Source organism: Gobio gobio (assembly GCF_949357685.1).
Source record: "Gobio gobio genome assembly, chromosome: 7".
Lineage (NCBI taxonomy): Eukaryota > Metazoa > Chordata > Actinopteri > Cypriniformes > Gobionidae > Gobio > Gobio gobio.
Window position 1 is genome coordinate 53,117,508 of NC_137103.1, and position 17,920 is coordinate 53,135,427.

Here is a 17,920-nt window from a genome sequence, read left to right on the forward strand (position 1 = left end):
TTTACTTATACTTTTGTATTATTAATCAAATATAAACTTGATTTTTATGGACAGAATTTCTAGGCGCAGCCAAGGGCCGGAGAGTGTCCGGTTTGGGGACCACACGATTTCGTCACTGCTTTTTGCGGATGATGTTGTCGTGTTGGCTTCCTCGAGCCAGGACCTTCAGCGTGCACTGGAACGGTTTGCGGCCGAGTGTGAAGCGGCTGGGATGAGAATCAGCACCTCAAGTCCGAGGCCATGGTTCTCAGTCGGAAAAGGGTGGCTTGCCCGCTTCAGGTTGGTGGAGAGTTCCTGCCTCAAGTGGAGGAGTTCAGGTATCTTGGGGTCTTGTTCACGAGTGAGGGAAGGATGGAACGGGAGATTGACAGACGGATCGGTGCAGCTTCTGCAGTAATGCGGTCGATGTACCGGCCTGTCGTGGTAAAGAAGGAGCTGAGCTGCAAGGCAAAGCTCTCGATTTACCGGTCAATCTACGTTCCTACTCTCACCTATGGTCATGAGCTGTGGGTCATGACCGAAAGGACAAGATCCCGGATACAGGCGGCCGAAATTAGCTTTCTCCGTAGGGTGGCTGGGCGCTCCCTTAGAGATAGGGTGAGAAGCTCAGTCACTCGGGAGGAACTCGGAGTAGAGCCGCTGCTCCTCCACATCGAGAGGAGCCAGCTGAGGTGGCTCGGGCATCTATTTCGGATGCCTCCTGGACGCCTTCCCAGGGAGGTTTTCCAGGCACGTCCCACCAGGAGGAGGCCCCGGGGAAGACCTAGGACACGCTGGAGGGACTATGTCTCCCGGCTGGCCTGGGAACGCCTCGGGGTTCCCCCGGAAGAGCTGGAGGAAGTGGCTAGAGAGAGGGAAGTCTGGGCGTCTCTGCTTAGACTGTTGCCCCCGCGACCCGGCCCCGGATAAGCGGAAGATGATGGATGGATGGATAAACTTGCATTTAACAAAAAGAGACTGGGTTGTGTTTCATGTCATTTAATGTTATCACAGTGATAATCATATTGTCTGAACCAGATATTAATATACAGATTTTCTCCTCATTGTTGTCACTACTAGAGCAAGCTCCTGATTGGTTAACGCGGCGCGAATATCCGGCAAAGTTCAGATTTTTTAACTTGAGCGATTTGCGCGAACCACGCGTTCAAAACGCTCAATTCGCGTCATTTGCGCGAATCACGCCATTCGCGCCGCCTCATTCGCGCGAATCGCGCCGCATTCGCGTCTTTGCATTGACTTAAAATGTAAATCACTCGCGTGAATCGCGTCATTCGCGTCCGGTGTGAATGCACCATTAGTCATCGCCTCATCTCAGCTCCGCCCACGTCCCGCCTCTTTGCCCATTTTCTGTTATCCGGGAATGACGCGCTGCTAAGATGGCAACGGCCAGCTCGACCCTACTTTACGCTTCAAAACAGCTCTTCAGAATCCTATGGGTGACGTCAGAGACACTACGTCCATATATTTTTACAGTCTATGGTCTGCGCCGACTCGATCACATGATCCGCTCTGTGCTATCATGTCTCTGGACCGACTCGATCACATGATCCGCTCTGGACGGTTCGTGTAACAGTAACGTGAAACCAGACTTCATTCGCCCCAATGGAAAGCATATTTACACTGAATCTGAATCGTTCCCTATCCCCTATATAGTGCACTATGTGCCATTCACCATGTAGAAAATAGTAAATGTGCGAACAAGTGATTCTAAATATCTATTTATAATGTAGGGGGGGCGGGGCTTCAGATTCTAGAAAGCATTTGATTGGACGGAAAATTATGTCATTAAAATAATTGATCCATATTGGTGAAAGCGAGAAACTGAAAGTTTTTTTGAATGCTAATATCTTCTAAATGTGGATTTTGTCATTGTTTTGGAGCACACTAGCTTATAGATAACAAAGTAAGACTAACATATTAATAGCCACTAAAAGCCATTTTGATTTCATGGGGACTTTAAAGGCTAAATCATTTATAATAAATACTGAAATATTCCATACAAAACAAGAATTCCTGTTGTCTAAGAATTTAAGGTGAAACTGAAAAATAAACCCACCCATAAGGTGTGACAACATGCCCCCGGTATCCCTTATGTGGCTCATAAACAAAGTCAAATGTATCATATATCATAAATTTGATGTCTTATGTGAAAGATAATCGTTAATAATTCAAGAAGAGCACATTTGTGCATCTATGTCTGCGAGATTAAAAACATTTACCACAGAATATTCATATTCTTTCTCTGGTGCTTTAAATGTACAGCGTTTGGTTGGTGTTTATGAGTCTGTGTTGCAGACTTTCCAGCAGAGTTTGAGTTCACCGGAGGGTGGCTGTTTTTGCTCTGCTCCACTGCAGCTCCACCGCCCACCTCAGCACCAGTCTCCGCGTTTGGACGTCGACAGCAGCGGTCGGTGTTGATTTTCTCCGGGTTTCAGGTCTGACAGTAGTGACATCCACGACTAAATTTACCGCTAATCTTCATGGGCAAGGTGTGGAGGCAGATGTACCCCCAATATACCTACTATTACCCCTACCTTCAAGCCAAGGTACGCAAATCATCAGTTTTACCTCTTGTTATATATCGCTTTTGTAGATTTTACCTGCTGTGTTTGGCGTTTTATTGGATATTGTACGATATGGATCGAGTGACACTGTAGTAAGTTTGTTGCGTACTTGAGGGGATTTTCGGGCGGACATTTTAAATCGAGTTTTTATCAGATATGAACAGCCAAATCCAGATATAAGCAAATCGTCGCTGTTGTGTACACAGTTCTGGTTTAATCTCTTTGTGGTCGTCGTTTTTTTGTTGGCGTTATTAAATGTTTTGCTCGTTCTCTGGGCCAGTGAATTCCTGTGACGTGACATCGCGCGCTGGCTGAAGTCTGAACTCCAGCGCTAGTGTTGTTGTGATCGTCTCTCCTATGTATTTATTAATTTATCATACTAGTTTATCCACTTGGGGATCATTGTTGTGTTTTGTAGTACAAAATAGTCTTAGTTTAATTGTAAAAAGACAGAATATGGTCTTTGTTTAGACAGTCTTGAAGTGTTGACTGATATGGTGTTTCATATTCATATCATGGGCGGACCAATATTAGGATACAATGACAACAATCAAAATTGCTATATATTTATTAAGAATAAATGAGAATAAATGTTTTTTTTTATTACTTAAATGTGGTTTCCAGTGCAGATATCTAGGGTGGTTGATGGTTGACAGGCAAATGTTGATATATTATAATTCAGAATAATCATGGCTAGCGATTATAATAAATGTTTAAATAATATCAAATATATTTAATTAATATTACACAATAATAAATACTTATTTAAAACAATATTCACTCATATTCAACGTTCAATCGCTCAAAAAAAAAACGGAGAACCTATTATATAATAATAAAAAATAATAATTTCAAATATATTTAATTAATATTACACAATGTAATAGGGTAAATACTTATTTAAAACAACATTCACTCATATTCAACGTTCAACCTCACTCAGATAAAAATTGACCCAACCGATTATATTAAATGTTTAATATCAAATAAAGAAAAAAATTACCTATTCCGATTTATATTAAATATGTAATTAATATTAAATGTATTTAATTAATATTACACAATATAATAATACTTATTTAAAAACAATATTCACACATATTCAACATTCAATCGCTCAAAAAAATTAAAAAATTACCTAACTGATTATTTAATTTTTTTTATTAATATCAAATTTAATTAATATTATACAATGTAATAAATACTTATTTAAAACAATATTCACTCATATTCAACATTCAATCTCTCTCAAAAAAAAGAAAAAAATTACCCAACCAATTATATTAAATATTTCATTAATATCAAAAATATTTAATTAATATTATACAATCTAATAAATACTTATTTAAAACAATATTCACTCATAATCAACATTAAATTGCTCTCAAATAAAAAAATAACCCAACCGATTATATTAAAAGTTTAAGTAATATCAAATAAATAATAAAAAATAAAATAATGACCTTCACTCATATTCAACATTCAATCTCTCTCAAAAAAATAAGAAAAATAAACTTTTATCCATTGACTCTTGTTAGAAATTAAACTATTCTGAGCCCGGTCATTGTCCGATAATCTTTTAGATGGTGAAATAATAGCTGATTGATCGTCTGACACTACAGATATTCCTTTGAAGTGTTCATTCTTTTCTATTAATAGTAATAATAATAGTGCAGACAGCTGAATATTGTCATTTCGAAAGCATTTGGCATCAGCTGATAACCATTCCCAGTTGGTTGATTGGTAAAAAGTCAATTTTTGAGTAAATATTGTTTGAAATAAAGTGTATTTATTCTCATGCATGCACTTTCCTGCCATTAAAATGATATTGGTTGACCAGTAATGAAAAGAAAATTAAATATTTATAAGATGCACAAGAAATGCAGCTTTCACAATGATTCATTTGGCTCTGTTAGAGGAGAATGTGAGAAGATAGAGAGTAGAGGAAGGTTTGCTGCTGTTTATCAGACATCCCAGCTGATCAATACTGGGTGGAGGAGTACATCTATGCTGCCTGACTATGCATATGATACTAATCGGCTTTCATTTATCACATATCCAGTTCCTTCTAATAACATGTCACATTGCACAAAGCTTTATAAAAGCATTGATTTATGCTGCATAGAGGAAACATAAATAACCACCACAAGTTTTTGTCAATCAAAGCATTGCAAAAAACATCACAGTTAAAATCCCCCAAAAATTTTATTATATCCAATAATTTACTCACCCCCAGGTGTATGACTTTCTTCTTTCAGCCAAACACAATCTGAGTTATATTAAATAATATCCTGGCTCTTCCAAGCTTTATAATGGCAGTGAATACAGAGATTTTGAAACCCAAAGAAGTGCATCTATCCATCATATAACTGCTCCACACGGCTCTAAGGGTTAATAAAGGCCTTCTGAAGCAAAGCCATGCGTTTGTGTAAGAAAAATATCCATATTTAAAACTTTAGAGACTAAAATAACTAGCTTCCGGCGATCAGCGGTACACAAGTGATGATGGATGGATGCACTGTTATGATGGATGGATGCACTTTTCTGATGGATGGATGCACTTTTATGATGGATGGATGCACATTTATGATGGATGGATGCACTTTTATGATGGATGGATGCACTTTTATGATGGATGGATGCACTGTTATGATGGATAGATGCACTGTTATGATGGATAGATGCACTTTTATGATGGATGGATGCACTGTTATGATGGATGGATGCACATTTATGATGGATGGATGCACTTTTATGATGGATGGATGCACTTTTATGATGGATGGATGCACTGTTATGATGGATAGATGCACTGTTATGATGGATGGATGCACTGTTATGATGGATAGATGCACTGTTATGATGGATGGATGCACTGTTATGATGGATAGATGCACTGTTATGATGGATGGATGCACTGTTATGATGGATGGATGCACATTTATGATGGATGGATGCACTTTTATGATGGATGGATGCACTTTTATGATGGATGGATGCACTGTTATGATGGATAGATGCACTGTTATGATGGATAGATGCACTTTTATGATGGATGGATGCACTGTTATGATGGATAGATGCACTTTTATGATGGATGGATGCACTGTTATGATGGATAGATGCACTTTTATGATGGATAGATGCACTGTTATGATGGATGGATGCACTGTTATGATGGATGGATGCACTTTTCTGATGGATAGATGCACTTTTCTGATGGATGGATGCACTTTTATGATGGATAGATGCACTGTTATGATGGATGGATGCACTTTTATGATGGATGGATGCACTGTTATGATGGATGGATGCACTTTTCTGATGGATGGATGCACTTTTCTGATGGATAGATGCACTTTTATGATGGATGGATGCACTTTTATGATGGATAGATGCACTGTTATGATGGATGGATGCACTTTTATGATGGATGGATGCACTGTTATGATGGATGGATGCACTTTTATGATGGATGGATGCACTTTTATGATGGATAGATGCACTTTTATGATGGATGGATGCACTTTTATGATGGATAGATGCACTGTTATGATGGATGGATGCACTTTTATGATGGATGGATGCACTGTTATGATGGATGGATGCACTTTTCTGATGGATGGATGCACTTTTCTGATGGATAGATGCACTTTTATGATGGATGGATGCACTTTTATGATGGATGGATGCACATTTATGATGGATGGATGCACTTTTATGATGGATAGATGCACTGTTATGATGGATAGATGCACTTTTATGATGGATGGATGCACTTTTATGATGATGGATGCACTTTTATGATGGATGGATGCACTATTATGATGGATAGATGCACTGTTATGATGGATGGATGCACTTTTATGATGGATGGATGGATGCACTGTTATGATGGATGGATGCACTGTTATGATGGATGGATGCACTGTTATGATGGATGGATGCACTTTTATGATGGATGGATGCACTGTTATGATGGATGAATGCACTTTTATGATGGATGGATGCACTGTTATGATGGATGGATGCGGTGTTATGATGGATGGATGCACTTTTATGATGATATATGCACTTTTATGATGGATGGATGCACTTTTATGATGGATGGATGCACTTTTATGATGATAGATGCACTGTTATGATGGATAGATGCACTGTTATGATGGATAGATGCACTGTTATGATGGATAGATGCACTTTTATGATGGATAGATGCACTTTTATGATGGATGGATGCACTGTTATGATGGATGGATGCACTTTTATGATGGATAGATGCACTGTTATGATGGATAGATGCACTGTTATGATGGATGGATGCACTTTTATGATGGATGCATGCACTGTTATGATGGATGGATGCACTTTTATGATGGATAGATGCACTGTTATGATGATGGATGCACTTTTATGATGGATGGATGCACTGTTATGATGGATAGATGCACTGTTATGATGGATAGATGCACTTTTATGATGGATTGATGCACTTTTATGATGGATAGATGCACTGTTATGATGGATAGATGCACTTTTATGATGGATGGATGCACTTTTATGATGGATGGATGCACTGTGATGATAGATGCACTTTTATGATGGATAGATGCACTGTTATGATGGATAGATGCACTTTTATGATGGATAGATGCACTGTTATGATGGATAGATGCACTTTTATGATGGATAGATGCACTGTTATGATGGATAGATGCACTGTTATGATGATAGATGCACTTTTATGATGGATGGATGCACTGTTATGATGGATGGATGCACTGTTATGATGGATAGATGCACTTTTATGATGGATAGATGCACTTTTATGATGATAGATGCACTTTTATGATGGATGGATGCACTGTTATGATGATAGATGCACTTTTATGATGGATGGATGCACTGTTATGATGGATGGATGCACTGTTATGATGGATGCATGCACTGTTATGATGGATAGATGCTCTTTTATGATGGATAGATGTACTTTTATGATGGATAGATGCACTTTTATGATGGATGGATGCACTGTTATGATGGATGGATGCACTGTTATGATGGATAGATGCACTTTTATGATGGATAGATGCACTGTTATGATGGATAGATGCACTGTTATGATGGATGGATGCATGCACTGTTATGATGGATAGATGCACTGTTATGATGGATAGATGCACTGTTATGATGGATGGATGCATGCACTGTTATGATGGATAGATGCACTTTTATGATGGATTGATGCACTGTTATGATGGATGGATGCACTTTTATGATGGATGGATGCACTTTTATGATGGATGCATGCACTGTTATGATGGATAGATGCACTTTTATGATGGATTGATGCACTTTTATGATGGATGCATGCACTGTTATGATGGATGGATGCACTTTTATGCATTTCAAAATCTCAGTTACCATTCACTCCCATTATAAAGCTTGGAAGAGCCAGGGTATTTTTTAAATATAATTGTGTTTGGCTGAAAGAAGAAAGTCATATACACCTATGGCTTGAGAGTGAGTAAATTATGGGATAATTAAAATGTTTGAGTGAACTAACCCTTCATTATTGATGTGAATGAAAGTTTTGCTGAGAGAATCCTGCGAATATCAGATCCTTTTATCCACTTTATGCGCCTCATTTTTCACTCTTATCAAAGTCAATCTGATGCATATTTCTAAAGGACACTTATTTAAAACCGGACTTGATTTTATCTATCAGAAACTGATGGGATTGTAATAATAAGTGGATGTTAGGTGGTTGGAGGCGAGATGCCGAGGCATTAATGATGAGATCCAAACAGGAAAGTTTATTCAGATGCATAACAAATTATATTTTGATACATATTGCAAAGACAAAAGAGATGTTATAGACTAATATGCACTGCAGAATAAGATCAGAAAGATGGGGAAGTAAATCGGATCAATTTTGCCAGATGCTAGGAAGCTTATGTTGACTTTATGTGGGCCGTCAGTATATACAAAAGCATCCTGAAACTCCAAATACTGCCGTACTTATACAGGATAGAGTCCATAAATGCTCCATAAACTCTACAATGAAGTGGCCTGAATAAATAGCCCATGTTGTTAAGTCCACACCATTCACCTTCCATCATCTCTGATTTTTTGTAATTAGATTTTCATTTCTTGTTCAGAAAATATCCAGCGTTTGTTTGTTGGCTGTTTTGCTATTTTTGGACTCATGCCCTTGTAGGAGCGTGTAGAAGTTGAGATGCTTTTGTTAGATAAGCCTTGACAGGAAAAGGAGGAACAGACTTTTTTTTTAATATTATTACAGCAGCTTGATTTCTTTCAAAGCTGGAAGCCAGCAGCTTTATTATTCATCTTTATTTGAAAGGCGGAAAGGTAGAACACATTTATATGGCTGTTTACAACCTATAATGTACAGCTTAGTGCTTCCCAACCTTTTTTCAACCTTCCCAACAATTTTGAGAAGTAGAGAATCCCACGGCACACCGCTCAAATTGCACAAACATGCATTGCTTCAAATGGCATATAAAAACGAGATATTATATTAAAAGTAGGACTCACATTTAATGTGAAACACAATGGTATGATGTTGTTGGGGATGATAAAACAACAAATTTCCAGGCCTATCGTCGCTGTCGGCGGAAACCTTGTATTTTAAAGGTCCCGTTTTTCGTGTTTTTTTTTTAAGCTTTGATTGTGTTTACAGTGTGCAATATAACATGTGTTCATGTTTCATGTGTAAAAAAAACACAGTATTTTTCACACAATTTACTTATCTGTATACCGCTGTTTTCACTGTCCTCAAAACGGCCTGAGAATTTCCTCGTTCTATGAAGTCCCTCCTTCAGAAATACGTAACGAGTTCTGATTGTGCCAGCGGTTCCCGTGTTGTGATTCGACAGCAGCTTAGCGCACGTTGCCCGGAAAGGTCCCGCCTCTGACCATAACGGGGAGATGAACGCGCTCAAACTACAGCCCCTGAAGGCCAAACAAAGGTGATTTGACTCCGGGATGAAAATAACAGCGTCTGAACGACATGGCGACAAACGCAACCGAACCGAACCGAACCGAACGCAACACTTCCTCTTCTCCATGTGGGAGAGCAACAAGACCACGCCCCCTTTTTTGCGTATTCTTGTGGGCGGAGGTTAGTCGACAAACTGCTCTACTGACGTAATTAAAGCAGGAAGTACCAGGATGTAGTCCAAACCGGCCGTTCGCTGTAGGCTTTGAAAGGGAACTTCTGTCAAATAAAATATCTCAATCATTTAACCCAACATGCTGGGTTAAAACAACCCAGCGCTGGGTACGTCCCTTTTTGACCCAGCGCTGGGTTGCCAAAACAAACCCAATTTGGGTTGATTTTAACCCAGCAGTTTTTAGAGTGTACTTATCAAAAATACATTGTGTTTTTTTTTTTTGTGCTTAATGGTCGAAATGTTGTGCTATCAATAAAAGTTGTTTGGAGCTGCTATTTTCAGTGTATCTTTTTTTTATATAGCTATGGTCAGACACTTGCACGTGTCATTATAATATTAACATTTGATGAAAATCAAGCTCAAATTGAGTTACAAGGTTGTTGTTTTTTACCAGAAAACAACATGAACTTTAATGACATCCCATTCTTAATCCGTAGGGTTTAATATGTAACCTTTGCAGCTCTAACAGCTTCAGCTCTTCTTGGAAGGCTTTCCACAAGATTGTGTTTATGGGGATTCTTCTAGAAGTGCAGGCACTGATGTTGGACGAGAAGGCCTGGCTCTCAGTCTCCGCTCTAATTCATCCCAAAGGTGTTCAATCGGGTCGAGGTCAGGACTCAATTTCCTCCACACCAAACTCGCTCATCCGTGTCTTTATGGGCCGACGATTTGTGCACTGGTGCGCAGTCATGTTGAAACAGGAAGGGGCCGTCCCCAACTGTTCCCAAAAAGTTAGGATCATGAAATTGTCCAAAATGTCTTGGTATGCTGAAGCATTAAGAGTTCCTTTCACTGAAACTAAGAGGCCAACCCCTGAAAAACAGCCCACACCATAATCCCCCTCCACCAAACTTTACACTTGGCACAATGCAGTCAGGCAAGTCCCGTTCTCCTGGCAACCGCCAAACCCAGACTCGTCCATGGGATTGCCAGACAGAGAAGCGTGATTGGTCACTCCAGAGAACACGTCTCCACTGCTCTAGAGTCCAGTGGCGGCGCGCTTTACCCCAATGCATCCCACGCTTTGCATTGCACTTGGTGATGTAAGGATTGGATGAGCTGCTCGGCCATGGAAACCCATCCCATGAAGCTCTACACACTGTTCTTGAGCTCATCTGAAGACCACATGAAGTTTGGAGATCTGTAGTTGTTGACTCTGCAGAAAGTTGGCGACTTCTGTGACCCTCAGCATGCGCTGACCCCACTCTGTGATTTTACGTGGCTGAGTTGCTGTTGTTCCCAATCGCTTCCACTTTGTTATAACACCACTAACAGTTGAGCGTGGAATATTTAATAGTGAGGAAATTTCCCGAATGGACTTAATGCACAGGCGGTAACCGATCACGGTCCCACGCTTGAGTTCTCTGAGCTCCTGAGAGCGACACATTCTCTCTCACATGTGTGTAGAAGCGTCTGCATGACTAGTGCTTGATTTATACACCTGTGGCCATGGAAGTGATTGAACACCTGAATTCAATGATTTGGAGGGGTGTCCCAATACTTTTGGCAATATAGTGTACTGGAACGGCCACATCTGAGGCATTTTAACTACAGGATATAAAGTTTATTGTCACTATATGGGCACTCAGTTTTCTTGTTGTTGAAATCTGATCAAAATGTCAAATTTTCAAAATGTTAAAACAGTACATTTGCTCTTCTCTGCTCTTCAAATCCTAAAAGCGGTAGCCTTCATGGACAAAGTGTTTGTTGGGTAAAGAATACGCTGTACTTTCTCAAACATCAGTGCATTATTTACCCTGGCATTGCAAACAAACAAGCAGAGATCTCCAAACGGCACAATCTAAATGGAGGCGGGTGGAGTTATGAGGTTTGACTGACAGTTTGAGGAGCCAATGGTTTAGTCACAACCTCTTATAAATGCTTTTTCTTGATTAAATATTTGTAAAACCCACAGACGGACGTAAAGGATGACCAATAGCATTCATTTTATAAAACAATGAAGAAATATACAGATACCTACAAGGCTTCGGCTTGATAGCGCAATGCTATACTCTTATTTGTAGCATTTATTGTACTTATTTTTTGGAATGTGATCATTTTGATAACAAGGCACAGTGGTTGGGAAACACTGGCTTAGACAACAACAAAAACCATATGCACTGAATTTGAGCAATTTGTAATTGAAGGGTCAATCTCACAAAGCCTGTCAAAAGCATGTTTCCATCATATTTCACACTTATTTTAGGACCATTAAGGTTTCTGCATTAGGACATCCTTTTCAATCACATTTCCCGACATTCAATAATGTAATGCATTTTGTATTACAGCCATTTTTTTTTTAATTTAAATTCATTTATATTATCATTTAACTGTGCAAATTGACAATGAGGTACAAATGTCAGTATAGTTCAAGTGCATATGGGTTTTGAATATCATGTGCAAAATAGAAATATGACAGAGAAAAATGTACTACAAGTTGTATCTACAGCAATTATTTGCAAGAATATAAGGGGAAATTATGAAATTAAGCCGAGATCTCCAAACGGCACAATCTAAATGGAGGCGGGTGGAGTTATGAGGTTTGACTGACAGTTTGAGGAGCCAATGGTTTAGTCACAACCTCTTATAAATGCTTTTTCTTGGTTAAATATTTGTAAAACCCACAGACAGACGTAAAGGATGACCAATCGCATTCATTTTATAAAACAATGAAGAAATATACAGAGACCTACAAGGCTTCGGCCGCAATGCTATACTCTTATTTGTAGCATTTATTTGTACTTATTTTTTGGAATGTGATCATTTTGATTCATATGGGTTTTGAATATCATGTGCAAAATAGAAATATGACAGAGAAAAATGTACTACAAGTTGTATCTACAGCAATTATTTGCAAGAATATAAGGGGAAATTATGGGTGAATTGGTGCTTAAATGTTTTGTGAATAATGTCACAATGCAACAAATTTAACCCCTTAACTGTCACCATCCCATATTTATTGCATTTTTCATATCACATATTTTAGTAATAATCATAAATTAGGTATCATTCAAAAGCTTATGAACTCAATATTCATCCTGTGAAAAACATTTTGAAATTGGACGTTGCGCATTACTATGGAAATGGTACTTTAAATTCTTTTAGCAGGCTCCTCCCCCTAGTGGGCGGTGTCAGTTTTCATATTACAACATTTATTTTAACTACTTTAGAATCAAAACCTTTTTTATAGCTCGCAATTCTGACTTTACATCACACAATTCTGACTTTATATCACACAATTCTGACTTTATATCACACAATTCTGACTTTATATCACACAATTCTGACTTTATATCACACAATTCTGACTTTATATCACACAATTCAGACTTTATACCTCACAATTCAGACTTTATACCTCACAATTCAGACTTTATATCTCACAATTCAGACTTTATATCTCACAATTCTGACTTTATATCTTACAATTCTGACTTTATATCTCACAATTCAGACTTTATACCTCACAATTCAGACTTTATATCACACAATTCAGACTTTATATCACACAATTCAGACTTTATATCTCACAATTCAGACTTTATATCTCACAATTCAGACTTTATATCTCACAATTCTGACTTTATATCTTACAATTCTGACTTTATATCACACAATTCAGACTTTATACCTCACAATTCAGACTTTATACCTCACAATTCAGACTTTATACCTCACAATTCAGACTTTATATCTCACAATTCTGACTTTATATCTTACAATTCTGACTTTATATCTCACAATTCAGACTTTATATCTCACAATTCTGACTTTATATCTTACAATTCTGACTTTATATCTCACAATTCTGACTTTATACCTCACAATTCAGACTTTATATCACACAATTCAGACTTTATATCACACAATTCAGACTTTATATCTCACAATTCAGACTTTATATCTCACAATTCAGACTTTATATCTCACAATTCTGACTTTATATCTTACAATTCTGACTTTATATCACACAATTCAGACTTTATACCTCACAATTCAGACTTTATACCTCACAATTCAGACTTTATACCTCACAATTCAGACTTTATATCTCACAATTCTGACTTTATATCTTACAATTCTGACTTTATATCTCACAATTCAGACTTTATATCTCACAATTCTGACTTTATATCTTACAATTCAGACTTTATATCTCACAATTCAGACTTTATATCTCACAATTCTGACTTTATATCTTACAATTCTGACTTTATATCACACAATTCTGACTTTATATCTCACAATTCAGACTTTATATCACACAATTCTGACTTTATATCTCACAATTCTGACTTTATATCACACAATTCAGACTTTATATCTCACAATTCAGACTTTATATCTCACAATTCTGACTTTATATCTTACAATTCTGACTTTATATCACACAATTCTGACTTTATATCTCACAATTCAGACTTTATATCTCACAATTCTGACTTTATATCTCACAATTCTGACTTTATATCACACAATTCAGACTTTATATCTCACAATTCTGACTTTATATCTTACAATTCTGACTTTATATCTTACAATTCTGACTTTATATCTCACAATTCTGACTTTATAGTGCATTTTCACGTCTATTCTCAAAAACGGGGGTAACAGATAATCTTCATTTTCTTAGCATTTTGCTATTATTAAACATGTTTTGGTGAGATTATCATGTGTTTCCTCACATTTTCTTGAGAATGCATGAAATGCACTAGGAATTATGAGAAGCAACTGAACGGTAATAAATGTATTCATGTTAAATGTACAAGTCGAGGGAGACGTGCCGTCGCATTATCACCAGTGCATAATTGTTTGTTAATAATATGAATAATAATTAAAAAGCTGCAGTTTTTCCTCCCGCTCTGATGCATTTCCATGGCTTGTAGGTGGGCTGGCCGTGTCAACATGAGCCTGTGATCGAGGGGTGGGTTTTAGCACATTAACTGCCATTGGACTTTACACACAGAGCTTGCAAACAAAGCCATTGTGAAGGGCCTTAAAAAGCCCTATACAATGTTTACAATACAGCCTGAAGAGTTGCCTGGCAGCGGAATGTACACAATTAACCAGCTCATTATGTGTGTGCCGAGCTGAAAGAAGTCCAATTGTTCTCCTGCGATAGTCATTCTGGGAACTTTTTGACATGAGGAAAATGAGGGACCGGCTCACAATAATAACCACCATGGTGGTGAAGCACTATGCCAAGGGCCTGTCTCACAAACGCAGGCGGAGAGCTGGAAAAGCCCTTCAGCTTAACTGACAAGGTCAATGAGACCCACACAGACCCGTCTGGTATTAATAGACCTGCTTTGTTACTTTGTGTAAACAGGCAATTCAGTAAATGTGTAAGTAAATATGTGGAGATCGAATGGGGTAAAAATAGGCCTGTCGAGAATAGTGCTGTGTGAGTGAATGTGTATACCCAAATCTGCTATAGTGGAAGATATATTTGTGTGGGTATCAGACAACACTATTTAATATCATTTTACAGAACATTTGCATCAGAATTTAGACTATTTGTAATGTTTTTTATTTAAGTCTCTTATGCTCATCAAGCCTCAATTTATTTGATCAAAAAATACAGTAAAAACTGTAATATTGTGAAATATTATTACATTTTAAAATAATGGTTTTCTATTTTAATATACTTTAAAATAAAATTTATTTTTGCGATGCAAAGCTGAATTTTTAACATCATGACTCCTGTCTTTATGATCCATAACCTGTGATACTTTGATGAAAGTAAAAAAAGAGCAGCATTTATTTAAAATAGAAATCTTTTGTAACAATACACAGTATCGTTCAAACGTTTGGGGTCAGTATTTTTTTTGGGAAATAAACTAATATTTTTATTCTGCAAGGATGTGTTAAATTGATAAAAAGTGATGCTACGAAACGATATTTATTGTTAGAAAAGATTTCTATTTTGAATAAATGCTGCTCTTTTTAACTTTTTGTTCATCAATGAATCCTGAAAAAAGTATCACCTGTTCAAAAGAATATTAAGCAGCACAACCGTTTCCAACATTAATAATAAATCATTAGAGCTGACCGATATTATCGGCCGATATTAGGCATTTTCCAAACTATTGGTATCGGCATTTATGATGGCCGATAAATTAATATTTTTTTTTAAAAATAATAAAAACGGATGAAAACACATTATCAGTGTTGCCGTTTCATAGTTTTTATACATTTTATTTATTAGAACTTTAATATATTTTTATGTTCCTCTGTCCTGTTGTGACAATAAAACAAACAAGTTTATTTTTAAACCGCAATATCATATTATTTTAGAGAGGCTGAGGGATCATGAATAACTACAAATATCTAATGTAAGGGAAATCTGTTTTTTTTACTCGTTTCTGTGTTTTTGTTTTGTTTTGTTTTTATACATATTAGCCGATATATCAGAATATCAGATTTTTAAATCACCAAATATTTGTATCGGTATTGGCCTTAACAAACTTTTATCCTTTTTTTAATGATTTCTGGAGGATCATGTGACACTAACGACTGAAGTAATGATGCTGAAAATTCAGCTTTGATCACAGAAATAAATTACACTTTCAAAGTATTTTAAAACAGAAAAACATTATTTTAAATCTTAATAATATTTAACAATATTACTGATTTTTTTCTATATTTCTGATCAAATAAATGCAGACTTGATAAGAGAATTATTTCAAAAACTTTAAAAATAGTAATGTTTCCAATCTTTTGACTGGTAGAAAGCCTTAAAAAAACGTATTATTTACACAGATGAATATTTACAGGACAGCGGGATTATTAATGCTGTGATTTTGTCGGGTTTAGATGCGAAAATTATTCTTCATAATCATCTTTTAATCTCCAGATATATACTCTGGAGAAATGTCTCATCTGTTGACATGTGTGGGTCGCAGGAGTGAAATGGTGTTTTGTGTCATGCAAATAAATAAATGATATTAAAGTCATGATCTCGTTTCACTGAATCTCTCAGAGCCCAATTCAGAAAAAATCAAACACTACTGGATGGTCTGCACTGGATGCATGCGGTGCAAAACTAAAGCTTGTCGCAGTATGCCATGTTATGATAAATAAATTACACACACATTCTGAGCAATGCACCAAATTATCTTCTGGTTTGCTAATTTCTCATCTTTTTTTTGATTGGACTTGAGTCAAAGTATTATTCACTCATTTGAATGCTGCCAAAATCCAGATCTGGGATCATGTTTTTGACTAATTTGAAGTATTAGTTCCCCATGTGTCATTTTCAAAATCTGCCAACACCCTTGACAATGGATAAACAATTTATTTTATGATTTATTAAAATAAGTTGATTTAATTTCTCATTAAGTTAAATCAGCATTAGCTTTAGATTCAATTAAATTAAATTCAAATGTATTTGTATAGCGCTTTTCACAATACACATTGTTTCAAAGCAGCTTTACAGAAAGTGCATATCATAAATGTACATTGAAAAATATATATAACTAATCTAATATAGATATCAGCAATGAAATGCATACAAATACTGTATGTATAAAATTAGTGTTTATTAAGTCCAGCCATTTTGTGTTCATCTTCTTTGTTTTCTTGTGTTTTCATACTATTCTAATCAGTTTTCTGAAATATGAAATTAAAAACTTTTATACAAGCAGTGTTTTCATGGCAAAAGTTTTCATGGATAAATTAAATGTTTAATTATCAAAAAAACATGTCTAATTAATCAAATTCATATAAACAATAATTTAAAAAAAACTGTATATAATGTTTTTTTTCCACATATTCCATGTTGTGTATTTTCTGGCAATCAAATGAAGACATAAACATACATTTTATTAATCTTGTAATCATATGAAATTAAACAAACAATGAGCTGCACAACTGAGCTTTACTGTTAAAATTAAAACATGGAAGAAAAATTGTAACAGTAATATATTTCTGTCAAGTTAAACCGAACTTTTATTTTGACAGGTTGCCATGAAGACCTTTTGAGTTTCTGTGTGTTTTTGATATGATGATAGTTTTTCTCAAACAATAGTTTTTTTCTCAGGGTGGCTCTGGAGATGATCATGTCCTCATATAGTGAGACAGCAGAGGCTGAAAACACCACGAGCGTCGTGTGTGTGCGTGTGTGTGCGTGTGTGTGTGTGTGTGTGTGCGGGAAACATG

At 36.6% G+C, this 17,920-nt stretch overlaps 1 protein-coding gene across 2 annotated transcripts in view; it reads left to right on the top strand.

Moving 5' to 3' along the window:
- Positions 1–2,256: 2,256 nt before the first annotated feature.
- The window catches only part of rbms1b (RNA binding motif, single stranded interacting protein 1b), a 123,816-nt gene continuing 108,152 nt past the window's right edge, over positions 2,257–17,920 (top strand). For both annotated transcript variants that reach the window (XM_079821428.1, XM_079821430.1), the window contains exon 1: positions 2,257–2,546. In XM_079821428.1, coding sequence (XP_079677554.1) covers positions 2,481–2,546 — 66 coding nt within the window. In that variant the 5' untranslated portion in view covers positions 2,257–2,480. The remainder of the gene's footprint in view (positions 2,547–17,920) is intronic.